This window comes from Cadophora gregata (assembly GCF_030347475.1).
Source record: "Cadophora gregata isolate MNR1 chromosome Unknown scaffold_2, whole genome shotgun sequence".
Lineage (NCBI taxonomy): Eukaryota > Fungi > Ascomycota > Leotiomycetes > Helotiales > Ploettnerulaceae > Cadophora > Cadophora gregata.
In genome coordinates, this window is record NW_026695925.1 from 3,280,518 (window position 1) to 3,305,707 (window position 25,190).

Consider the following 25,190-nt stretch of genomic DNA (forward strand, 5'->3'; position numbering starts at 1 on the left):
CGTGAGACCGGGGCGTAAGTGCGGAATCAGGAAACGAAGCTCGAGTGTATGTTCAGACAAAGAACGAATGTCTTAAGTACTGTTGCAGGCTTGCAGAAGACTGCTGAAGATCTTAGACCGAGCGTGTGCGTAGACGTATGATGTCGAAAGGGATGAAGATAGTCAAGGCGGAAAGCTCTTTGCCCTCCTGTAGATATCCATCTCACGGACGTAGAATCGATCCATCGTCCCTGTTTCAATAGTAAGAAGTGAAGCTGCTAGAGAGACGCGATTATCTTATTGAGAGTGGAGCTTGCTATTGATGAGGCTTGCTATTGAGGTAGAGCTTCCGACCGTTGGTGGCGTCGCTAAGCGAGTCTATTCAGAACCCTTTTTGGTTCTCAATAGGAGTCAAGCGAGCGCCTCAATAGGAACCTTGGCCTCGCCCTCAAAGTCGCGAAAGAGAAAGTAAAATAGCCAGAGATGCAATCGATCTGCGAAATAAAAAGCTATATTGCCTTAGAAATCAGAAACACTTCCAAAAACAGCATTGCTTAACTCTGTAACAGAAATTTGAGTGAAGTTCCCCAGCCGAGAGGTTTGTTTACAAGGGCCAATCTTTCCTCGGCGGTCTCTCGATTACCCGACACCAACCCGATCGCCGGGAATGAAGAAAGCGGGTAGCACCAAGATTGAAGCAGGGTACCTTCGTAAACTGCCCAAGAACTGCAGGCCAATAAGGAGGACCACTGAGGATCCCGTGGGTGTGGCTTCAAGGAAGACTCGCGACTTGCTAATATCGAGTTTTGTGCGTGGTACGGGAGGGGTAGAGTGCTAACTAGGGAGCTTGCATGCAGTGAAGGCAGGGATAAGCTATGTGTACGAGCTCTAGTTCGATTGTGACCAGGCTAGATGTGGACGGAATGCTGAACTCGACACTTCAAGGTGATGATCACGTGCTCTACATAAGATGTGAAGAAAACATGCGATGGCCAGGGTATTCTGGGCGTTCTAACAACAATACTGAGCTCTATAAAGCGGTCGCTATGTTTCGCAGACGAGGTTTGCCTACCTTCTTATCAAAAGCCGCTAATAGAGGCGTCGTTACTTCCCGACCCTATCTTGAATATACGTCTTCGTGTCATCGAGTGCCTCGCCCGCCTCTTTCAATAGAGACGGCGCAAAGCCAATGAATCCATGACATGCGCCTGGATATACTTTAACGATGGCCTCGCCACCAAACATCATCCATTTGACGCTCATAACAACGGTATCGTCAACCAATGGATCCTCTGTACCAATTGTGAAAAGAGCACTGGGGAGTCTGCCTCTAAATGGCGAGAAATCTTCGTAGTACGGTGAGATGGCACCAACCCGTCGCTCGTCGAGGTTATGATTGGGAAGGAAGGCGTTCATAAAGCGATCTATGATTGGGCCGTTGAGAACAATATTTCGCTTCCAGTGCACAGACGAGGGGAGCTTGCTTAAGTCGTAGCCGCCAAAGTGAAGGAGAAGGCCACCCGGAAGCTTGAATTCAGGTTGCGTCTTGAGGAGGTGGAATGTTACAATGACGGAGAGGTGTGCGCCGGCAGACTATGTGAGGAAAATAATGATGTCAGTTCGGAAGATATTGGAACCGCTGGAAAAAAAAAAGTTGTTTGAAAGCATGAGTGGTTCAGAAATGTTAACTTGAATTTCCTCACTGGACAATTGTCCTTGGAAAAATCCCTTAACTTGAAAGATCATCATGAAAGACCACAAATGTACTGTAATTGCAACAAAACAAATCTCGGAACATACCTCTCCACCCATAAATTTCAAAGGTGCTCCATACAGACTCTCGGCGTTCTTGGCAAGATACTCCCCTTCAAATCGTCAGCAGCTGGACAGGTTCCCGTATTTCTCTTTTCAGGTCTGTGATATAGCATATTTACCAGCATCAATACAATCCTCCGGGCCTTTTGGGAACGGGTTTTCAGGAGCGACTCTATACCCCACAGAAACAACCGCCAAGTCCCCCACATCAGCATAAAACTGCAGTAACCCATCATGGCTCTTCTCATCCCCGAGGACCCATCCACCACCATGGATGTGCATAAAAACACCCTTAACGCCCTTCCTCTCCTCCTCTGTCTTCCTGGCCTGAGGATACATAAGTCGGCAGGGAATAGCCCTGCCTTTCTCTCTTGAAGGGATGGTGAAGTCAAGAGCCTGGGGAAGCATGACTGGTGGTGGGAGAGCGGTCTCGCCGGCCCATCGCATCTGGCGGTATTTCTCGGCCCCAACCTGGAATGAAACTTGTCAGTATCTGACTTGGGTGATACTGGAATGACAGATTGTATACGTACCTCATACCAAGCTCCCACAGCATCGAATTTAGATTCTATCACATCGTTCAACTGTCTTGACTGTTCCGAATTTGACGCGGGGTCAAATTTGGCGGCATTGATGGTGATATCTGAGGTGAGAGGCATGACTGCGATTTCAAGGGGAGACAAACTATGTAGGAGATATTTGAAGGAGGAGATGAAAGATGGGGGCTTGGATTCTTAAGTATCGGCACTTGAACCGACAAAAGAAATCCGTGCCCATGAGGTCGGGATCGATCCGACAGCAAGTATGGCGGGGTAGTTTCCCCGTGTGGGGTTATGAAGGGTTGGAACGGAGAATCGGGACATGAACCACCGATCCTCGGTAACTTCGTAAACGCAGCTCTCCCTTATTAAGACTTCGAGAAGGTCTAACAAGAATAAAAGTAAACGAAACAGAGTGAGTCAATAGAAAATAGCCTCAGTCATGTCATAATAGCAGAAGGAACAGGGACTAAGACGAACAGAAACCTATAAACCATTAAATAATGTTTTCCAGCACGAATTTTCTCCAAACCCATTCCTTGGATATCAACCAACCAACCAAAACACCAACTCTCGCTCCAAAACCCAGGGGGTATACATACTTATCCTTGTACACATTAAGCATTAGTTCATTCAGTTGCAGACTTCGCCGCCTACTTCTTAAGCGCTCTGCCCTGCAGTCGGTCAATCCTCACATTCGTCGGCATCCTCCCATTCGCCAGCTTTCTCTCCCTGTTGCCCACTGGCTTCTGGCCGACAACCTTATACTTTCCCCAATTCATCAGGGAAGCTGACATTTTCAGCGGGAGACCGACTAAAGCGCCGAGTGCCTGCAGTGGCAGGACAATAGCGCTAGCTGCCCACTCGACGATGATGCCTGCGAATCCTCGATTTTGTGTATTGTTCGCGGCAGCTGCAGCAAGAGAAATGGCGTCGTTCAATCGGGACTCAAGATCATGAAGTCTGGACTCCGTTTGGAAAGCTTGTAGCGTGGCGCGCTTCTCATATCGTCTTACTGCGCGATTCAGTGCATCGAGATCTGGTTGAAGAGATCTCCTGACTTCGGTGGTAAGGACTGTAGATTGTTTTCCACTCAATGTAGGCTCTGCCGCCGCGTCATTCGATTCTGCAATTGAGTTGCGTGCTTCCAAATCCTCGAGTCGTCGAGTAAGTTCTTGCACCTCTCCCACGCTGCCTTTTGTAGTATCGTACGGGTTTGCATTTACGACCCGTTGCAAATGTAACGTTCGAGCCTGTATCAACTTGACCAGATGTGCCATTGGACGAATTTCTGACGCAAGAAGGAAGATCGTCAGATTGTAGTTCGAAACCAATCCTTCCGACGGCCTGGTCAGCTGCCCGCGTATAGTGTGAAGTAAGTAAGCTCCAAGACCAGGAAATAGAAAACATGACAGAAGGGCAAGAAGTTCGTGGGTATATAGTTCATTTGTAGCAGCTTCGTGTGCAGGGAGTCGTCGCGTAGGGTTCGGAGCCGTTGATGGGTCTTCGTTCTCTTCTGGGACTTCCTCCAATGTGGCCTGCGAGAAGCTCAATGGATTCTCATCATCGCTCTCCTCGGCAATTATAGTATCACCATTGTATTCCTCTATCGTTCGCATCGATTGAGCGGAGTGGTACCAGTCCCTAGATTCCAAATCAGCCAGCTCCTAGTAGCAGTAGACAATCTTCAAGCTACTTACCACGGCAACCTCACCGACCAATTCAAGAATATCGCTGCCAATCCCAGGAGCATCACATCTGTAATCACCGAACTCCCATTCGTGAATAGCATTCCTCCCAAGGCAGGCAACAACGCGAACGCCAACGGCGCGGAATCCCACGCGGAGGAATCATGGGTTGCAACATCATGGCCCGTCGCACTCGGTTTCGGCAGCAGCAGATCATCGGTCGAGCTCTGAAATGATTTCCTAGCTTCTCGCAACGAGTAGTCTGAAAAGGTCGAGCTCCGCCTGCGGATCCCCTGCACTGGCGAGGGCGAGTCTTGTGATGTTGAGAAGCGGTTTGTTGGGGGCCGGTGCCGGAATTGTGAGGATTCGTCGGTGGTTAGAACGCGTCGAGGGGTGGTCCCGACTGGGGAGGGGGATTTGCCCGGGGTAGTGATGTCCTCTGGCATCGTGGTGATGTTGACAGAAAGGTAAGAAGATGAGAAGAAGCTGCTGGGATCAGATGCAGGTGTAATATGAGGCGGAACCCGTGGGGACGCTTGGCTGATGACGTGCAGGGAGATGCGATGCGATCCGCAGCAGGGATTAACATGTGGGTTCGAATCTCATATTTACATTCCTCTGTTCGAACAATTCGCTTTCACAGCTGCTTCTGAAGGATCGAAGAATAATTCGACCACGATCAAGATGGAAGAATTACTCTATCGTTATTACATCTCCCTGTAGGTGGATGGCGGTGGTGCCGGGAGCGGGCTAAAAGTCAACAATCGGCAAAACTGGCCATTAATTTGTATCTTGTTGACCGGCATGTAGGCATTTCCAGAATCATCAATTGCATCACAAGTGTAATGAGGGGAGGCATGATATCAGACTATATGGAACAAAAGCAACGTACTGTAATTGTCAATCCTCAATGCAGCACGGTTGCAGGGTATTCGCGGTTCCCACCCAAAAGTGTACTCCAAATACGCCACTTTTATGCATCAACTCCAACGCGCTCATTCCCAATGCTTAGTCCAGAAAACGCCAATGCTAATGCAATACCAAAACCAAAGCCCATAACCTCCCTATCAATCCATTATAAGCATCGCGATCGTTTTCACAAGCCTGGTACCATGCCTGCAATACTATTAGGTAGTAGCAAATCATCATTGCAGAATGGATACATGCCTGAGAAGCACCTGATCTGAATGGACGAAGTAACACTTTTGATAACATCACAAATGAGAGGACCATGTAGGAAAAACGGAGAAATGGAACGAAATTATGTCTCTAGTTCATTTAGTGTGGGTCAACGCATTGCATACGTCGAAATTACTCGACCAAACAAGCTCGCAAGCAAGTCGTTGTGGGCCTTGCCAAAGACTGGAACGAAGACGCCTACAGCTTGTGGGCAAATTCGAAGCAGAGGACTCCAACAGAAAAGTAGAAACCTTGATGGCATATCTTGGTGATAGCAACTAACGACACGGTGTAGAACGATTCCTCGCAAAAGATTGTTTGTCATGTGATGCGTGGGTAGTACACTGTCCGTGTTGGTTGGACGGTGAATAGCGTCGGTGTTGAGAAAAGAGGTATTGGCGGTTGGGATATCAAGACCAGAACTCATGTTTGCTTCCGCTGTGTGTTGACTGCGAGTCATACACCGGAAGTTCATCGAAGGGTTCGAGGACTGTGTATTTGCAAGCCTCGGCGCGCTTTGAGGTGGTGGAAGAGTCCATGGTTGGGCTCTGCAGGCTGATGAGAGATACGCTGAAGATCAAGTCCTGGATTGCAGGAATCAAACTTGATTCGAGTTGTTGCGGCTTTGCCGAGGATCGCGCCTTGAGAATCTAGGGAGCAGGTTAAACTGTCGAAGTAGGAGGGAGTGCATGTCAACATGGTCGGTGCTTGAATTGAGCGAGTCCCAACTCGGTAAGTAAGAGGTCAAGAACCATGTGATCATGAATGAACGACAGCAGACAAGGGAACACTAAAGTGAAGGCAATGATTTAAACACTATGTGTATCTCAGCAATCGGTTCTGGCGTCACGAAATAATACGTGAGATCGAAATCCTCCTTTGCATGAATTAGAAGCAGGACCGTGCATTACATCTGATTGACATCATTGAGACCAAAGATCCGTTGGTGTATCAACAGGCCGTTTTGCAAAACAGAAATGAACAAGCGAAACAACGTGATCCATAGAATGGTAGCCAGTAAGAAGAACAGCTGCGAATGCTTTTTGTGGAGCTGAAGCAACACTCTCCCACAAACACTGGATGACTCACAAAGAGCACTGATCTTGTAAAACAGCTCAATAACACCCCCAAAACCTTTCCTTCCCCCTCTCCACAAATCTAACAGGCACCTCATCCCCAGGCAACATCTGCAACGTGATAGTCTGCTCACTCCTTCTGATAATCTCTTTGGCTCTCTTCAAAGCCTTTCCATACAACTCCCTCCTGTTCTCGCTCCCCATCCTCTCGACCTCCTCATCACTCGCCCAGCTCGACACATCAAGTTCTACACTATAATTTTGAAATATTGTAGACAATACCGCAGTACTTTCCACCTGTGCGAATCTTCGACCAGGACATGCTCGTTGTCCTTCTGAGAATGAGATGAAGGATCCTTTGGTAGGTTTGAAAAGAGATGTTCCACCGGACGTTTCGAAGGAGGCAGTCTCAAGCCCGTCGACTGTTTCTTTGCCACGATCAATCTTCTCGAAAACTTGTGAAGTATCCTTTACGGACGATCCATGTGGTAGCCAGCGTTCCGGCACAAATTCATTCGGAGACTCTGGCCAGTACCTCGGATTACGATTCGTGCCAACGACATTGAGATGCAGGAACATCTTATCTGGGAACATAATCTGCTTTCCATCAACCGTCACTGTCTGTTCACCGTTGCTTTGTTTGGGAATGTTGAGGATAGCAGGTACGAGTCGTAGTTCCTCGAGAAGGACAGCCCCGACCATGGAGTTCCAGAGGCGCGGCATATCGTTCAGATATGAGAATTCGGAAGCAGGCTTGGAGCCGAGGATGCAGTCGATATCAGCTTGCATGCGGCGTTGAGTGGAGATATTCATGGCGAGCAGGAGGATGCTGAAGTGGATATTATTTGCTGTTGTTTCGTGACCGGCGAACAGGAAAATGAATGAGTTGCCCAGGATTTCCTCTCGAGTCAGAGTTGCTGATGTTTGATTTGTTGTCTTGGAGTCAGGGATTACTTCGGCATAATTGGCCTTTATCATGGGTCCTGAATGATATGAGGTTTGCCATACAAGTGATGGGAAAATCACCTACCTAAGAGGTCCATGGTACCTTCTTCGGATTCTCCTAGCTTCATCTGATACTTTTTGATGTCCAAAAGCTCGCCAAAATATATCACACATTCGTGAAAAGCTTGGTATGCCGTCTTGTGGACCTTCAAAGGGGAGATTTCTGTGTAGTTTTTAGACTCAGTTAGAATATAGTTGGAGGATACTTACTCAAGAGCCAAGGTGGGAATAGAACAAACCAAATCAGCTGCTTCAGCAGCTGCGTCAGGCCTGCTTGAAACGATAGCTCATGTCCGCTCGTGAGCTTTTTGTCACTAAAGCCAGGAATACCTCTTCCTCCAAGCTTCTCCTCTCCTTCATTCGGCCAAAGCGTGGGAACTCCAAATCCAGCTGCGCAAATAACATGCAAACTGAGGGTTGCCGCATCAGTAGCCGCATTATCAACAACCATCGAGTTCCTCGAATTACCCCTCTTCTCAGCCCAGACACTTATCATGCCCTCAGCTTGTCTCACACTCTCCTCAAACACCAATCTGTTACTCTTCTCTGAGAAACTCGGCCCTACAATTTTCCTATGTCTCTTCCACTCCTGTCCCTCTTGAGTCAGGATCGACTTCCCGAATAGATCAACAATCTTATACCGATGAACTGGCTTGAGGAAATCTGTCTTTCGGGTGGTTATCTGGGTACCCAGTTCCGCATTTGACGTCTTGAGGTACAGAATAAAAGGCGTAACGACGATGTACGTATCTCCATATTGAGCCTCTGCAATTCGCGGTCTCGACCAGGAAACTTGGCGATCGATGAGCCTTAGAAAATGTGAGCACTCATAATCGCAGTCAAGAGAGGGTGACAGACCAGAGCCAGCCCCAATTTTGAATTACGGGGATGCGACGCAGGATCGGTCCTAAAATCTCTGCGAGAAACACCCAACCATATCCAATTGGGTAGAAAGCTGTCACTTAGGGTCAGCCAAAGAACTCGTTCGCTAGAGCAAATCCAAAGCTTTGAAAATCTAAGCGATACTCACGGCCAACGAGATACGGCAATCCCGTCCTCTTCGCGTATTGGAGGTTGGTCCAGAAGCAGTACGAGTACTTCCCAATCCCATATGCCACTACCAACCAAACGGTGACAGAGACAATTTCAAACATTTCGTCCTTGCAGCCTCCAGGGATATCTTAATAATAATCCCAATTATGAAAGTCAGAGTACTCCACCCTCAGCCTTCAATCTGAGGGATAGAAAAAATGTGAAGAATATTTGAAAATATGCAGGAACAAGGAAAGCCAAGCTGTGGGGTCGGCTTGAAACCAGAAGAGAGGAAACACAACCCCGCCTGGGAAAATCCCAGCCCAGCCCCTCTTATGCTGCTTCAAGGCTAACCACCACATGCCGCAATAGCTTAGTTTGAACACAGCGTATAGAACGCAACCTGATTGCCTGCTGGGGAAGTACTTGGTGTCACTGTCACCACTCGGAGATGGCACTTCCGCCCCCTCGCCAAATCATCTGCCGTAGCTCGTAAAGGCTGATCTGCTTGGCGCGTGCTAAATGCCGGGAATCTGTCGGGAGCCTCAATTGGGTCTCAGTTGCAGATTTTAAAATGGGAGAAGCTGATGGAGGGCATTGATGGAGGCTGCAGTGGAGTGTTGGCGATAGGCTGAGAAGGGGAAGTCTTGAAACAGAGATCACGGATCTGACGTCAAACAGCAGAGGCATAGGAGACAAAGCTGAATTTTCAAGAGTCCAGAAAGCATATACACCAAATAATACAGATTGTAGAAGAGTCCTTTCCTCAATTCGGCTGAAAGCATGAACAAATTATTGTGGGAGACTGAAGAAGGCCCCTGGAAAAGGGGCCATCATGTGGTCACCTGACTTCCTCTATGGTGTTAGTTAAGAGAGGTTTGGCCCGGAACGCATTTTTGCCTCACTAAACCCACCTGGCGCAGTGCCCCTTTACTACACTACCTTTTAATACTCCTGTAACCTTTATAGAATATGAAAATAGCAATTAAAACACAGCGGATCTATCTGTTAAGTCAGAATTAGTATTAGAGGTACAGTTGTAGAGCTAGAGATAGGTACTTTAGAGAGGGAGAGGATACTAAGGAAGAGGAAACTAGGGCTAGATCTACGTGATATCTAAGAAAGAATAAGAACTTAATACGTAAAGAATCCTAGGAGTATATAAGATAGTATAAAACTAATAGAGGATATAACTATACTTTATTAGTATAATAATATAAGGAGTAAGGAGTTAAGGTAGTAGTAATTTTCCTAGGCTAAATATAAAGTGAAGTTATATGATTTAGCTTTATTATTATATTAACACTTTAGGGAATAAATTAAAACTAAATAGAGTATAAAGTAAGTATATAAGGACTTATCCTCTTAAGTTTATATAAGAGGTAAGCATATACTTTAGATATAATAAAGGATACTACTAAAAGTACGCTAGGTAAGTTATTAAGTGATCTAGCTTTAGTTGAATACTACGTAAGAATAATAATATAGAAAGACTTTAAACCTTCGGAAACAATAGAATAATATATGAATATTAATTTACAATATTAAAATAGCCTTACGCCCGTGTGGATATAAGATAATTTGCCTTAGTAAGCGCTAGTAGGTGGTGTGCGGCTGATTTTAGAGGTTTAGTGAGGCAAAAATGCGTTCCGGGCCAAACCTCTCTTAACTAACACCATATTCCTCGCGCATTGGCTTTCGCTGACCTTCCAATTGGAAGTCACCTAGATCCTCGCTCTTCAACTCGTCTCTTCTTCGGTCGCAATGGTTCGAATCTCTTCAACTCAAACGGACGCGTTCCATATGAAGCTACACCTCAGAGTCCAGAAGGACATCATTAAAACATCTTTTCTACTCCGCCACGCAAATAGATCAGCTGTCAACTCTGCATCCGATCAGACAGAATGGCCGTTCATCAGTCTAGGTGGTGTCCCGTTTCTCCTACTGATCTGCGCCTCTTCTAAGGAATATAAATCCGGTTGATCAGGAAGCGGAATAGCCGGAGAAGGGGCGTACATTGATGATCTCAGAGCGCTATCCCCTTCAGATGTTGCAAATGGTGGATTCACCTGGAGGGCCCGTTGCCTCTGTCCATTGTAGTATGCTGCAAACTCTACCATGGTACCACACGGCTTCATCTCGACTTGGAAATCCAGACTCCTCCATACCTCACCATTCGGATTGGTATATTGGGGTAAGTGGTCGAAAGGCGTATTAATATGGCAAACTATCTCGCCTTCGACTCTAACATCGTCATTTCTCCGTCGGGGTGGATTCTCCCTGTCACACTTCAAGAGTGTAACTGTGAATCGTTGACGTGGAAGAGGGCTTCGAATTTTGCGGCTCCAGTCCAGTCGAATGAATTGATGGGCCGTGACATTTTCATTCATCTGAATGTACCAATGCATCTGATTGACTGCACACTCTTTGCCCAGAGCAGCGACATACTGTCTATCATCTTGACTATGGATATCTGGGTCGAATGGCTCGATTATCGCAATGCCATATGATGTCCTCACCTTCCTTGAGATTATATCGGCTCTCATCAGATAATCTCCATCATGTCGATTCAAAATAGATGCTTTCAGCAGTGCCCCTCGAACGATTGCCCCCCAAGCTCTATCCTGTGATGGTCTTCGAACTTCGGTCGCCGAGCTGATTTGACGGACTTCTTGTTGAAGGCGACTGTAGAGATATGGGCTTTGCCCGAAACCGCCCACGAGAAATACTGCCTTCGGCGGCTTATTCTCGCGCTGCCGAGTCTTATGGATTTGTTCGAGTACGAGTTGAACGATCTGGTTGATTGTACCATCAAACACACCCTCAATATCAGCCCTAATATCATGTTAGGCCAGTTAATTAAGCACAATGCATGGCCTTCATACCTCTGGAGACGCAGCTCAAGCCCCTTCCGCTCTGGTTTCGACGTAGTCTTTTTCCTTGGCCACATATTAATTTTCAGGCTTTGCTTCACAAGCACTTGGACAGGCAATGTTATCCTGTAATCACGGTCTGTGCCGTTGAAGCTTCGTTTCAACTCATCCTCCCAGTACCGTCCCATCCATTCTCTCTTTGTGGAGTCTGCAAGCTTGGCCCACTTGCTCTCCCCAATCCAAGTTCCCATCTTCTTGTCAAAAGCCTCGTCGACCAACATGGCACCACACAGCTTACCTGCACCGCCTACACATTCGGACATTTCCCACATTGTTATATCCTCTAGTCGATATGTGATGAGATCCTTAGGTTTTACATCAGATCATCTCTACCCATGGGATGATGCAGGACATACCGCTGTTCCACCTCCAGCGTCACATATCACAAAAATATCTCCACTCTAAGAACCATTAGCCTCGAGACTTTGAACTAGTCAATGTACAGACCTCTACTGGATGTCCATCGAAGTCATCCATCACAGCTATTGCTGCCGCCTCTGGCTCTGGACATAGGGTCAACTCTGTTTCTCCACCATGCCTCGGATCCATGATACCGGCAGCGTACGCGGCCTTCCTCATTCTACTCTGCGCATACAGAGGCCAAATTGCAGGGAACGTAATTACAACTCGAAAAGGTTGACCATCAATCGAAGCCTGCCCATTCGTTGTTCGAATAGATTTCAGCAAGTGCTTCCACAATAGCCCAAGATAGTCAGCAACTACGGCCTCAGCCGATTTGTTCAACTTCAATAACATCTCTCTCGCTTCCTTGAGGTAAGCCGAGTTGCGAACCTCCGCATCCATATATGGTGGCACCATGTCTTCCTCTCTGAGAAGAAGTAGCTTAAACCATTGCAGCGGCTTTTCGTCTGGCGGTATGTCGAAACCCCATTTGATTTGGTTGCCTTTATAAAGGATTTTTGTAGGGACTTTAACATTGGTTTTCTGCCCTTCTATGCCATCCCAGTCCATCACCACGTTCAGAACTTCTGGCCTTTCTGACCAGCCCCAGGCAATGCCCGAGTAACTGCGAGATCAGTTTCAATGTTGCGCATTCCTGGAAGGGATTACAAACGTTGTGCCGAAATCAATTCCCACAAGCAAATAACCCCGTGATTGAGTTGCCATTATTCAGGTATGTCGCAAACTATTGTTTGGAAAGATCTCCAGCTATTGACACAAGTGAAGACAAATGACGATGATCATGTCATAGAGCAGGCGCAAATTTCCACAAGTGTGTTCAAGTCCGGATGCTGTAGAGTCGGTTTATTCAAAAGGAGCGTGATTAAATTCACAGCCATTGCCGAAAAATTCACCATGGAAGAGTGCGACACAGCCTTCTCGAAACTCAATGCCTTCAAGGCTCCCCTCAGCTTTCCACAGGTTCGCCGAGTTGTCACAACTTCCGTATCCGATGGCCATCAGGCTGCGTGGGCTGATTTCGTCACGTAGTACAAAGTGCAAACATTCTGAGAACAGCCATGTTTCTCGTGGACTTCAATATCATTTGCCGTCTCTCATGTCGGCTGCATCATGTGTGTGCTCAGAGCTGGCTCAGCCAGAAATGAGGCGTTTGTGGATAAGGCTGCATGCAAACTTCCCGTGTCTTGGTCAAACTCTGTTGTGAATATCTGTATTCGTGTTTATAATTCTCAGCCTCATCTGTAAACCTGAGCTCGAATTACGGTAAAAGTCATTATACGGCGAACTCAACCTGCTCGGTGGTGGCTTAGAGCTTCAACTCTTATTCCGACTCATTACATCAGGCTGCTAGCCATCTCCCCGTCTCCCAAAGACGCTTGAAGTAACGAAGACATTCAACCATAGCAGATCCTGGGCTTGGTAAGGCTTAGATGATTGCAATCTAAAAACGATTGTTGCTGAATAGTTCCAAATTCGAAGGCATCTGTCAGTGATTACGAAAAGACACCATTTACAGTTCATCTCCACTTGAAAAAGATGGTAACTCACGAGTCTGGTCACATTGCTTCCCTTGGCCACGATCGAGCAAGTGTATCGTCAAAGTCTGATGGGCGACCACTGAAAGGGGGAAACTTGCGAAGACTTGCTGATATCGCAAAGCATGTTGTGCAAACTTCAGAGCACGGCAAGTTTGGTTCTACTGTTCTGATGAAGTCTTTCAGAGCAAATGGTTCTCGTAAAGTTGTTGGTTTACCACTCGTGGATCATTGAAACCATCACTGATCGATAATTAATAGATCATTCAACCTCCTGAGGTGCCACCGAAAGATACCACGAATCCATCAGACTCAGCTACTCGTCTTCCAAGCTCTGAGACGGAAGATGGGGATACGGCGCTACTAAGTCTCACAGCAGATTCGCTGAGCAAGATTGAACCGGAAAAATTGGTTGATAATATTTTGTTGCTCAGCAAACTTGCTCACCGATATCGCGGCGAGCGGAATGACCTTCGTGAGAAAATTGCGAGTCTACAACCTTTCTTCGATAACCTGAATACCAATATCGAACAGCTGCAGCAAGTGGAGGCGAAGCTGAAAGCCGAAAACATCCGTTTGCAGGGCATCGCCACCAACCTTCAAAGCGATAGAGATACTGCAACGGCGGAGGCTGAACGTATGAAAGACGAATGTCGGAACTTGCAGGTGGAGCTTGAGGAGAATACGAAAGCAGCGAGGCAAGAACAGACAAATTTTGACGAGGAAAGGACCAAGTGGACCCAGTCCAAACACGTTGTGGCAGAACTCGAGGACCAGTTAAACAAGCAAAAGACTCTGGTCCAGCTTGTCAAAGCTGATAGAGACAAGCTCAGGTCCTTCGAAACCAGCTACAAGGAGCTGCAAGCCGTCTACAAAGACACATCTGACTGTCTTGGCGAATGTAGGACGGAGCTTACTGGTGTCAAACAACAATACGAGGATTTGAAAATCACGTACTCGTCAGCCAGTGACGAACTAAAGAGAATGAAGATGGACAGTCACTCTACTCTGGATGATAGTTTCTTCATACGAAACTTTCGCGATCTTCAAGGAGAGATCAAACGGTGGGCAGACCGTTACTTCTGGGGCCCCGAAAAGAAAATGTTCAAACTGCACTATCCCCATGAACAGGCCAGGGTCATGACAGATGTTTTGGTACTATTCGATGATGTCAAGGACCTTCTGATGGGCGCAGACACTGGGAAGGGAAGATCTCTGGTTTGTGAGGCATATTTGTGGAAATTCATTGAAGAGATGATATTCGATGGGAGGTCTACTTCTTTCTCTAAAGGGATGTACTGGGCGCATAACATGCGAACTGAACTCTGCCGACTGGAGAAGTTCCTCCGCCCAGGTCAGCATGACTGCCATCATCAATGTTGTTGTATGCTGACTTTTAATTTCTTCAGGTCGAGATTGGTCGGATACAGATCGTCGAATCTTCTACAAGTGGAAAGCTAGCACTGTAAAGCTTATCATCGGTCGACTACGACATCCAAATGATCAAAAGAAAATTCCTATCAATCCATCAACACTCACGTACCTATCAAGCAAGGTTCTAGACGTTCTCAGGCCCTGGATGACGGCAGACGAACGTACTTGTCTCCAAGACCTCGAATCGATCATCCAGTCTGCGATTGATTTCGACTCACATATGAACGAGCAGTGGTCTTCGATGTACACCGCTTCTACACCCGTAGGTTTCGAGTCTCGGCATGGTTTCCCCTTCGACGGTACGTTCATGGAAGCAGCAAAGATCGACTTGAAAATGTCTGCTCGCGAGCCTGTGGGGATCATAATATCCCCTGCTTTAGTCAGAGCTGGAACGCAAGGTGGAGATAACTACGACAATAAATGGATACTGGTAAAGTCAAGGGTAATGCCTCAGGATTTCTCGGCACGTTCTCAACGACCGAAAACTGGGAGGACAGGCGGGGCAATTACGCAGAGTCTCCAGCGCCGTGTGAACTAGACGTTATGGAAAATCGATTGCATTAAAGAAAATCTATGAAGCTACTACACCGTCTCTCAAACTAGATCTTCCATTCACGTACCTGCCTCTATGGGCCTCTCAGACGCTGGCTCAAGATTATGGACCTATACTGACCATGTCAAGCCAAGAAATTCGTTGATATACCTCATTCGACGTCAGCGTTATACCTTCGATCAAAGTCCATTCGAATGATAACTTACCTAGGATAGCAGCAATAGACCAAACAGTTCCAGTAAATCCAAGCTTGGGTGGACAGAATCGGTCACCAGCAGCATACACAAAGCCCGCCCAAAATAGCCACTGCGCAACATAGGATATTATGCCGAGAAAGAAGGCCAGTCCTACGATGTATGGCTGGAACTCCTTGAAAGTCGTGGGAAAGTGCTCCCGAATGACATAGGGTGAAGCCTGCGTTTCAACATTACCTCCCTCGTCTGGCTCGCCGGTGTTGGCAGGTTGGTATTGTGTATCTGGAAACGAGTTCGGCTGTCTGTTCACACGCTGGATATAGATAGGATCATGTTCGCCGTCTGCCGAACTGTGCTGACTTTGGATCAGGATATTGTCTTCGCGGTAAGTTTCTCGGCCATTATAGCTTGGACTAAGTGGCTGAGGGAAGTCTGATGGCCGCATCTGCGTCATCTCGGGATTGAACGGCACTGCTTCATATCCGTTTCCTCGAGACCCTACTGGAGTTCCTCTGCTTGCAGAAGAGACGGGGGTCGAAGCTTGTGGGAAGTCCTGAGGCCGTACTGGAAGTATATCGTATTCTGATGAACTGGTTCCGCCAGATGTTATTCCTGAGCTGCCACCTTCCCTTCTGAAATTCTGGAATCCAGAAGCTACCCCTTCAGAGTTTATGTCGGAAGCCCCGCCTCCTCGGATGTTGTACCTCTCGTCTTCGGGCTGGTCAGGTTCTCTCCGAAGAATGCACACATAATCATCCCCGGCAGGAGGGTGAGATGTCCGACCTGAACTACGTCTTGACGGAGCACGACTCCTCCGCCAGCTTTTCATTCTTTTTGGCTGAACCTTCTCCGGAATAGCTGTTGCTGCTACGTGTTTGAGCCAGCTCTTAGTGGTAGCGTAGAAATGCATGAGTGCAGCATGCCAGACCAGGAACACGCTCCAAGCAGTGACCACGCCGAAAGCAGCGACGAGCCAGAACATAGCTCCAACATACATATTCCTCGCTTGCATTCCCCTGTAGAACGGCGTCAAGTGATGGTTGAGATAGAAGCCTTTCTCAACCCCAACATGAGCTGTCTTGCCAAGAAAGTAAGATCCAAGACCCTGCATTATGATTTCACCCACCGAGGCGCTGACACCTACTCTATTGATGATCAAACCTCCGTCCACGAATGGGCCTGTGCCAGGTTGCAGGTGGAAGTATTTGGTCAACCAGCTATCCGGGAAAAGGGATAGCAAGCAGGCGAACCAACCCAGGCGGGGTCGACAGCAGAAGAGGAGAGCAAGCAAAGGCGCTGGGATATGCTCGTAACCTGGTGTGTTCTTGATGATATACGCTGTAGCAAAGTTGGAGGCCCTAGAAAAGATCAGTCTTGTTTCCTTCATCCGACCTTAGAATTCTTACTCACAGTTGAATGCCGGCAAACAATATGGCAACAAGAATGTGGCCAACAACTGTACCTGTACCCCCTCCATTTTCAGACTTCCGACGGAAGACAAATCTGAAGAAATCGCTTCCTCCCTTCTTTAATAGCTTGATCGGTAGCAAGATACCCAAAATAATTCGCACGATCAGAAGACGCTGCGTCCTTTGCTTCTCTCTCACGATCCAGACTGTCGCTGCAGCATAGAACACAGTAAACAGCAGGAAAATGACATTCTCAATCACAAACAGGCCAAGGTACCAAGGCTTCGCAGAACACGTCGGTCGGACATTTCTTTCGGAAATGTTTTCCGCTCTCACAGTCCAGTTCCAGGCGAAGAGGTACTCAACCCAGTCTCGCTTTGCCTGTCCATCGAATTTGGTGTACTTTGATCTCCAACTCTCGTTGCATGTTGTCTCGATCCACTTCGCTAGGCTTGCGGGCTCGTTCTCGTTGATACAGCATCCTCCGTTTCCGAAGAGCCACGTGTTCGGGGAGAAGTCGCAAGCAGCTGTTGCGTTGAAGATTGGCCATCCTGAGATCCTGCATGCTCTGTCTTTTGGGCATTTCGAGCACCAGTCGTTCTCTTTTTGCCATTTCTGGTTCAGAATGGTCCAGATGGGGAAGCATGCTGAATTTGGATCACAGTCCCTGGTGAAGTCAGATTGCACTTTCTAAGACAAGGATATATTCAAAGTATAAGATGTCTGTCTTGTTCGTCCGGCCTTCGATGTGCCAGTTATGCCCAAAAACATCTATAAATGCTCTGAATGTCAAGAAAATCTGAGTCGAACTTACGATGATATTGATGTGAGAGGGGACGACCCACACCCAGTCTTGAAACATGTTGGTGCATCTCCAATGATATCCGGATATTGATTGTAGGTAATCAGATCACCGCAAGTGGAATTCAAAGATTGTGCCGAAGCTTCCAGCACGAGTAAGCCTACCCCCAAGAACGTCCTTGAAAATCGTTCAAATTCTGGAGCCATCTTGTTGTTCTGAGATTCTTTGGTTGCTCGACGAAATCATAGATACGGACTTATCGAATAAAGTCTTTCCCAAGAATCACGACAGTAACCTCCCAGCGCTCGCTACTCTCCTACGCATCTGCAGGAAGGGAAGGCTGAGGCTCCTCCCTTCTGAGCCGCTCGAGGCGAGCATCTTGCCGGGACGCGTGATAGACATGGCATGATATCTTGCTACTCTGCCTCTTCGAAGACTATTGTGAGACATATATGAGCTGTGCAATGTTGTTAGGTTTTCATTGGTTTGTATTGGTGAAGTGGTGTGCTGATAGAGGGGCTGGAAGCATGGGGAGGCTTGTGAGGCTGTTATCAACTGTGTAATCACCAATGTAAAACCATAACATAATTTCTCTATAATTCATTGGCCTGGGAGAAGAGAGCCTGACTATCGATGGTTTAGTAAATCCTGCGTAAGGCCGCCAGCCTGATGCAAGTCTTCGGATCTGGACGCCACAACCGAGCCTTGTTGACTTCGGCAAAAATAAGGTTTCATGGCAGCTTGCTGAACGAGCAACTCCTGAGGCTCCTCTTATCGTCAGAGCCCAGGCTAGTTTGAAAAATTGAATTAAAAATTGTGACTGTGAAGGCAAGGCAGATCAATGTTGAGTTTTGTGTCGGTGAAGCGCTGAATGACTCGTGGCGCGCTAATTACATGAACTGTAACTGCACTGAGATATGTTGCTGCGCCCCTAAAATCTGCAGCCTGACTCTCTTGGGATAATAGACACTACCCGTGGCTTCAAGCCAATATTGGCTGTGCTGGAGGTGTACGACGATTTGACTTGGCTGCAGCCCCTCTCGGAGTGACTGATGGTGGTGAAAAAGAACAACCTTTGAAGTCCTGCCCTGGAGCTTTCTGTGGGATCTTCAATTTGAATTGAGAAATCTCATGGAATTTTCTGTATTCTCTAGAGCAGTTCTGCTCACTCCAATCACTTTTGGCATTCAGTTAGTGTTCGCAGCCAGTGCCAACCTGACAGCGGAAGTCGCTACACTCCCAATCTGCGCAGTGAGAGACCCCCCTTGAGATTTTCGGAAAACCATGGCTTACATACACACAGCAAGCGTGTATAGCATCTTCATTCTCGATATGTTCGTGTCCAATACTTGACTTCGACTGTAAGAATAACCTAATGATTTGAGTTGGTGGAAGCTGACGACCTACCAGGTGCTTGTGCATGCAACTCTTTCTCCCCGACAGCTTCTTTCTGTGTCCAAAGAGCCTGTTCGTCACAGTTCCTTGAACCAGTGGTTGACTTGATATCGCTAGCATGCCCGCCTGCGATACCCAGCACAAGTACCTCGTCAAGCTCTCGAGCCCAAACTACCTCGTCCTCGACTGCGGCGAGTTCAGCATTTCTATCAACAGCATCTTCTACGATATCGGGCGGAAACTTCAGAACAACATCAGTCGATACAGCCCCTTCTCCAACCGTGACAAGCCAGATTGGCCCATATGGTGGTAGCATGGTTGGCAATTCGACATATTCGGGAGGGCCGAGTGGCTGCTTGTACCAAACTTCAGCTGGTGCTCAGGGACAACCAACATGTTGGGTACAAGCTGGAATCAATAGTGCGACAATGAGACTTCCTCATTCATCGTTGCTTTTCTGGAGTCTTGGGATATGTTTACTCTTTTCAGGATAGAGCTCCACCAAGTGGGACACCAGTTGGGCTGGAGTAGAGCGGAGCGTCCCCATTACATTAAGCATAATATCATACGCAAATTTTAGTTCATAATACCACGGAATTGTTCTTAAATTATGGCAGCGAGTCTCCAGTTGATAGCGTTGAAGTGTTCGCTTGTGCCTCTCTGACGAAGACATCCTGCAGCAACGTCCTCAAGTCAGTTTCCATTCGAAGTAGAAGAGTACTGTGCAGTTTGTGGGGTTGCACGACTACAAGTTTCCTAATCATCAGGAACACAAAGTATTCCGTGTCCTCAACCGGGGAAAATCGCATCGTCTCCTTCCACTTTAGCTGTGATGCCATTTATTCTGGTCCCGTGACCTGTCACTTGAGTTTTGTCGGACTAAAACCATGAAGCACAAGTTCTAGAGGAGTGACCGAGGTCAATGGAGACACTATCTCCAAACCAAATTTCTCATTTGAAGCTAGTAACCATATTGCGACGTTGACTGTTGATTCATGATGGATCAGGTGTCCTCGCTTAGGATACATACTAAGTGGACATCACATAAACACCATGACCGACTCAAAGAGAATAGTATGCAGTGTACATTAAATTTTTGCATTATATCCAAACTTTTAAAATCTTAGAGAGGCGAAAATATGCGCACAATTTTCTGTATTTGCATGTCTCTCGCCCTCCTCCCAAGATCCAAATGTCACCGTTCTATACAACATTGTTGCTCTTGTGCGAGCAGCTGTGTGCCCCAGCAGCCTCCTGAGCAGCATGAGCCCACTTGGTAAACTCGGCACGAATCTGCATCTTGTTTCTGCGGTTGACGGTGGTCTTGGTACGGGGTGGAACACCCTCCAAAGAGAGTGCGAATTTTGCAGCAGCCACACCAGCGGCCTTGGAGTTGATGACCAGGGCTTCGGTATCGATGTTGCTGGTAGTGTCACATACCAGATGGTAACATGGATCATTGGTGGTTCCGGTAAACAGACCAGAAGATGGAATGCCTAGCTGGAGGAATCCAACATAATCTGAGCCTGTTCCGAAGCCGCCGTAGTATGCTGGCTTGCCCTTGGCAACGAGGTAGTCGTAGAGGATCTTAGCTCCTGGGGCATCACCTGGGTTGTCGCCTCTGTAGACAGCCCAGATTGGGTTTGGAGAGCCTATCATGTCGTAGTTGAAGTAGAACTTGATCTTGTCTGCCTCTTCCTCACTCAAATGGGAAGTATAGTAGAGAGATCCGACGAGGCCACTCTCTTCAGCACCCCACCAAGCAAAGCGGACCTTGTTCTTGTATCCCTTGTAGTGACGGAAAGCAGTCAGAACTTCCAAGATGCCGGAGGTTCCTGATCCATCATCATTAATACCTGGGCCAGCCTGGACAGAGTCCAAATGAGCACCGAGCATGACAACGCTGTTTGGGTCGCCTTCCTTGGTCTCAGAGAAGATGTTCCAACTCTCACGTTCCTCAAAAACAGAGTCGACGAGGAGATTGACGATCAATTCTTCGCCAGCTGCGAGACGTGCCTTCCATGCCTCTCCAATTGGCTTGGCGACGACAGCCACAGGACTAATGAGGCCAATATTCTCGGCAGCGAGAGTGGCGCTGTTAGGGACGCCATAAACTTGATGCCAGAGGATGGCACCAAGAGCACCGAGGTCCTTTGCAAACTTCAGCTTGATGGAGATGGCGCAAACACCACGCTTGATGAGGACAATCTTTCCAGTAGGATCAATACCCTCCCAATCAGCTGCCTCACATCCTGAGCCTGGACAATTGTTAGCTAAAACACTTATTTTGAGCGGTGATTGGTTTTACATACCTGTCACATCATTGACTGGGGTGTCGATAAGAGGAGCAGTAACTCCACCAGGTAGTGGGGTAGCATTGTTGTAAAGCAATGTGATCACTGGGACGTCCTCTCCATCTGGACCAGTGACTGAAATATCACGAGTCTGCTCGAAAGTGTGGTTGAAGTATTGAAGAGTCGTGTCGAAAGTGTTCCCAAATCTGGTTTGTACTCTTTCGAGCACATAATCCGAAGATGCTTTGTATCCTGGAAGACCAAAAGCTCTGTTTCCACCGTTCTTCTTGGCGATTTGATTCAAGTTCCAGAGATTGCGCTCCAGGCTTGATTCTGTCAGCATTATTCCATGACTCTATCACTAGGGTCAACTCACTCAACTTGCTTGACACCCGCCTCGATCTTTTCTGGAGTCAAAGGCTCGGTGGCAAAAGACTGCCAGGCGAAAAGCGCCACGGCAACTGATGCAACGGTCTTCATGATCGACTTTCGAAAGTTCAATCAATCTTGAGGTTAATCTCAAAGTGATTTGAAACCCAGAAGCTGGTGGATTGAAGGCAACTCAGGTGGTCGAACCACTCATCCGAACTCGTGCCGGTGCCTTCATTTATATCACTATCTCGCCATATCGTGACCAAGACGCCATTGCCCTTGCAGAGCGGTCAAGATACGATCATCACAATATCCGGGCCCTGTGATCTCGCATTGGAAGGTGCCAAGAAGGAATGATTGCAACCTGTGCCTGAATCGGCAGGTACCAAGACTTTTGTATGAGGGGCGCCAGGGCTTGGGACCTTACACGTGACGAACATTCGATGCTTCGCAGCATACAGGCTTAGTTGATGCATGAGTGCGGATCTCCGTGCTAGAAGCTTCCTCTTGAAGAAAATGGAAGGATCTTGGCTTGGTTCTGAAGATAGCTAATATCGCGCTGCCTTTGCGGCTCCTGTCCAGGGGTGGGGGTGCGCGATTTGCCTCTAGGATGGCATGGGTCCATCAGTTAGTCCATAAACCGAAATGTAACATGGCACGGGTCTAGAACTATCATTAGCATGCAGCGCATTTCTTGCTCATGGTGGGCCCATCAAAAGTCACCACTGAGGCTGCTGTTGTGCTGTTGTCTCGCTTACTGTACAGGGGCTACACAAGCGAATGTTGATGTTGGGTCTCTTGAGGGTGTGAGGCATACTCAATAGATCTCCAGGCACTGCTGAACCGCACCATGCTCCAAAGCTCCACGTCTTATACACGCATATCGTCTAGGTAGCAGCTATCAAGGAAATCGTAGTGATTACCAACAGATTGAAAGAATAATCCTGGTCAACCAGCCACACAGCCCACCGATCACATCGCCAGATTGGACAATCAAACTTAGATGGAAAGCCAGATGCCGTCCTATGAACCACTGCCTTTCCAAGTATGCGAGCACCAGAACTATTCCACATCCACATCCCCGTACCAAAACTACCATCCATGACCAGATCCATAACCTTGAAAGCAAATACTTGCTCGTAGTTCATCACATCCATCCTCAATTTCTAGCTACCAAGTCTTCATATCCTAGCATACGTCTCGCACGCTCCGACCTTTCAGAGCGAGAAGTTCGTTCGTCTTCACTAAAAATTGTCTCATCCGGAAGCAGCAAGACGTCCGAATCTGGCGAACTGAGTCTTGTCCACAAGTGCAGTTCGAGCGGATCGGAGACGCGGACATTCCCACTGGATCTGAAGGGCGTGCTCTCAAACATCAAACGCATGCGATCCCAGTGATCCGAAGAACTACTATCAAAGGAAAAGCTGCTTCGCATTGCCCTTGTTGTGCTCCACTGCATTACAAGGCTAGTGATGGACAACACACAGGCTGTAACTGAAATAGTAAGGCATAAGAGAGTGACGGCATGATAGGCGATTCCGGTCGATGGTCGCGGTACGATTCTCCTCGATGCGTAAATGATACAATCGTCTCCAAGTGGGATGTCGTGATTCTAGATATTCAATCGTTAGCTGACTCTGCGTTTGGGCACCAAATCAATGTCCAGCGCATGTTTCGGGTCCTGTAAACGTACTTCACGAAAATTGCATTCCTCGAGGAATTCGAACACAGCGTCCCATCTCTGTATCTTTGAAGGAATCCCATAATCAAAATAAATCCAAATGCCCAACGATATAGTGCCCCCAAATACGACCGAATAAATTATCCAAGTCGCTAGTGAGGAACTCGCAATCATTGCGAACGGGCCATAGAGAATATGGGCAGTTGACCTGATTCTACCGACATCACTTCGAAATCGTCTAGATTTTGCCACACAAAGTAACACGAAAACAATGAGGGCCATGACGAGGTACAGCCGAACTTTGGACCACTCCTGTTGGCGTTCCCCGCCAGAAACCCAAGATGGCGTATCTGGATGAAGCGTGCCACTTCCATCCGAACCAGTGTACACAAGATCCCGAATCTTCCTGAGCACTCGTACAACATTTCCCAACGGAGTAGCTTCCAACCACTCTTCAATATCAGGTGGAGCCTTCGGCGTTCGTGCCAAATACTTCTCACAGTCATTACCCAGCGGCAAGCCCTGTGCCTGCATCTCACCAGTTAACAAGATAATGGAGCTCACCGTCGGAAATCAATAATATCTTACCTTACGACTCGCGCACTCCTGCAAGAATCCAAAAACCAGAGTTTGACGGCCGTCACGAGCCGATTCCCATTGGATACCCAAGGCCCTCAGCGCGGTTCTGGAACTCTGGAAGGCTGGTATAAGACTGATGCCTTGATATACAATTGTAAGGACGCCAAATGCGACCATAGCCTGGAAAGTGAGTCGTGCTAGCTTTCTATTGAGTAGATTGAGCTTGGGGAAGCAGATCAATCGTCGACGTCCTGTTCTTGTATGGCTTTGATCCTGAAAATTAGTGAGACAGACCTCGGGATCCTTGAATGAAGGCAAGATAGGGTTGCCGGAAAGGTTTAATGCTGGAGAAGGTCGGGGGAGAGTCCGAGCTGGACGTGGTAAGGCTGCCATTTGAATGGAATTTGGTGCTGATGCAGAGTCTCTTCGATCCATTGAGCTGGACGGCTTCTGTCCTGTCACATGTAGACGGTGTTCATGATGAAGGTAAATGATTTGGATCGGAACTGTAAAATCGGAATTGGAAATAGTGGTTATGAGAGAAAATCGGACACTTTCACCAAATTCCACGAAATGCAATGCGGATTTTGAATGGCTATGCCACCACCAAACCGGGCGTCAAACAGGCGCCTCAACGCCACCATGTGCCAGCAAGCCAATGGTAAACAGAAAAACAACCTGGTAGTCTCATCGACCACCTCCAGCTGGCTCAATAATTCTCAAGGGCTCAATGAGAGTCTCATGAGTTTCACGTTGCTCTTAAAGATAAGAAATCAACTCTTTGTGTTCCCTGCGTCGAACTCCACTGCGCAGTCTACAATGTCGAAATACCGCGGATAACCAGGGGCTGAAGCGACTAGGAGATCAAACGAGGTGTCTTGGACATAACACAATCTCAACTGTAGAATCTGAGTGTTGCTGATATATACTCTGTCTTCGCCCGAAGATGCGGAAGGTTGTTGCAAGGGGTGTTCATCCTGGTGGTCGAGAACGTTACTGTAGTTCCAAATCTCTTAAACCCCTCAATGCCCCATACATACCCAGTTCAACACTTCAGCACACCAGCGTCCCTCCTATGTTTATAAGCCAGATGCTGTAACATCCTGGAGTATCCTCAGAATTCTCACCCTCCAGAGGCTCGTTATGTTCACAACCAGCAATATCCCAAATCTGAAGAGATATGCCACGAGTAACCTAGTAATTTCGAACATCTATCATGCTGACGAAGACAACACAGACGATTCCTGTGTACTGGACAGATTTTTCTATGCAC

The 25,190-nt window shown here is 47.5% G+C and overlaps 9 protein-coding genes across 9 annotated transcripts; 1 reads left to right on the forward strand and 8 right to left on the reverse strand.

Annotated features, from left to right (window-relative positions):
- Positions 1-1,083: 1,083 nt before the first annotated feature.
- ONS95_008360 (uncharacterized protein) lies at positions 1,084-2,453 on the reverse strand (the record flags this gene model as incomplete). Its single annotated transcript, XM_058501913.1, has 4 exons — positions 1,084-1,572; positions 1,780-1,844; positions 1,914-2,265; positions 2,328-2,453. The coding sequence occupies 4 exons, from the start codon at positions 2,451-2,453 to the stop codon at positions 1,084-1,086; spliced, it is 1,032 nt and encodes a 343-aa protein (XP_058363235.1).
- A 533-nt stretch (positions 2,454-2,986) lies between these two features.
- ONS95_008361 (uncharacterized protein) lies at positions 2,987-4,467 on the reverse strand (the record flags this gene model as incomplete). The annotated part of the gene is made up of 2 exons (XM_058501914.1): positions 2,987-3,977; positions 4,034-4,467. 2 exons carry the CDS (start codon positions 4,465-4,467, stop codon positions 2,987-2,989), a joined length of 1,425 nt encoding a protein of 474 aa, XP_058363236.1.
- Positions 4,468-6,006: 1,539 nt separating this feature from the next.
- ONS95_008362 (uncharacterized protein) lies at positions 6,007-9,153 on the reverse strand. The gene is made up of 5 exons (XM_058501915.1): positions 8,312-9,153; positions 8,140-8,236; positions 7,492-8,090; positions 7,307-7,444; positions 6,007-7,259 (listed from the first exon to the last, which is right to left on the reverse strand). Exons 1-5 carry the CDS (start codon positions 8,433-8,435, stop codon positions 6,316-6,318), a joined length of 1,902 nt encoding a protein of 633 aa, XP_058363237.1. The 5' UTR covers positions 8,436-9,153; the 3' UTR covers positions 6,007-6,315.
- A 663-nt stretch (positions 9,154-9,816) lies between these two features.
- Positions 9,817-12,374, reverse strand: ONS95_008363 (uncharacterized protein; the record flags this gene model as incomplete). The annotated part of the gene is made up of 5 exons (XM_058501916.1): positions 9,817-11,148; positions 11,199-11,551; positions 11,603-11,647; positions 11,694-12,273; positions 12,322-12,374. 5 exons carry the CDS (start codon positions 12,372-12,374, stop codon positions 10,209-10,211), a joined length of 1,971 nt encoding a protein of 656 aa, XP_058363238.1. The 3' UTR covers positions 9,817-10,208.
- A 669-nt stretch (positions 12,375-13,043) lies between these two features.
- ONS95_008364 (uncharacterized protein) lies at positions 13,044-15,176 on the forward strand (the record flags this gene model as incomplete). The annotated part of the gene is made up of 4 exons (XM_058501917.1): positions 13,044-13,088; positions 13,149-13,412; positions 13,466-14,558; positions 14,614-15,176. Exons 2-4 carry the CDS (start codon positions 13,206-13,208, stop codon positions 15,174-15,176), a joined length of 1,863 nt encoding a protein of 620 aa, XP_058363239.1. The 5' UTR covers positions 13,044-13,088; positions 13,149-13,205.
- On the reverse strand, positions 14,653-18,201 carry ONS95_008365 (uncharacterized protein). Its single transcript, XM_058501918.1, has 6 exons — positions 17,609-18,201; positions 16,796-17,461; positions 15,398-16,743; positions 15,259-15,341; positions 14,748-15,009; positions 14,653-14,690 (listed from the first exon to the last, which is right to left on the reverse strand). Exons 1-4 carry the CDS (start codon positions 17,800-17,802, stop codon positions 15,316-15,318), a joined length of 2,232 nt encoding a protein of 743 aa, XP_058363240.1. The 5' UTR covers positions 17,803-18,201; the 3' UTR covers positions 14,653-14,690; positions 14,748-15,009; positions 15,259-15,315.
- Positions 18,202-18,968: 767 nt separating this feature from the next.
- Positions 18,969-19,307, reverse strand: ONS95_008366 (uncharacterized protein; the record flags this gene model as incomplete). The annotated part of the gene is made up of 1 exon (XM_058501919.1): positions 18,969-19,307. The coding sequence occupies one exon, from the start codon at positions 19,305-19,307 to the stop codon at positions 18,969-18,971; it is 339 nt and encodes a 112-aa protein (XP_058363241.1).
- Positions 19,308-19,902: 595 nt separating this feature from the next.
- ONS95_008367 (uncharacterized protein) lies at positions 19,903-22,157 on the reverse strand. The gene is made up of 3 exons (XM_058501920.1): positions 21,662-22,157; positions 21,304-21,611; positions 19,903-21,249 (listed from the first exon to the last, which is right to left on the reverse strand). Exons 1-3 carry the CDS (start codon positions 21,763-21,765, stop codon positions 20,195-20,197), a joined length of 1,467 nt encoding a protein of 488 aa, XP_058363242.1. The 5' UTR covers positions 21,766-22,157; the 3' UTR covers positions 19,903-20,194.
- A 326-nt stretch (positions 22,158-22,483) lies between these two features.
- On the reverse strand, positions 22,484-24,473 carry ONS95_008368 (uncharacterized protein). Its single transcript, XM_058501921.1, has 3 exons — positions 23,927-24,473; positions 23,351-23,866; positions 22,484-23,269 (listed from the first exon to the last, which is right to left on the reverse strand). The coding sequence occupies exons 1-3, from the start codon at positions 24,350-24,352 to the stop codon at positions 22,817-22,819; spliced, it is 1,395 nt and encodes a 464-aa protein (XP_058363243.1). The 5' UTR covers positions 24,353-24,473; the 3' UTR covers positions 22,484-22,816.
- Between the last annotated feature and the right edge of the window lie 717 nt (positions 24,474-25,190).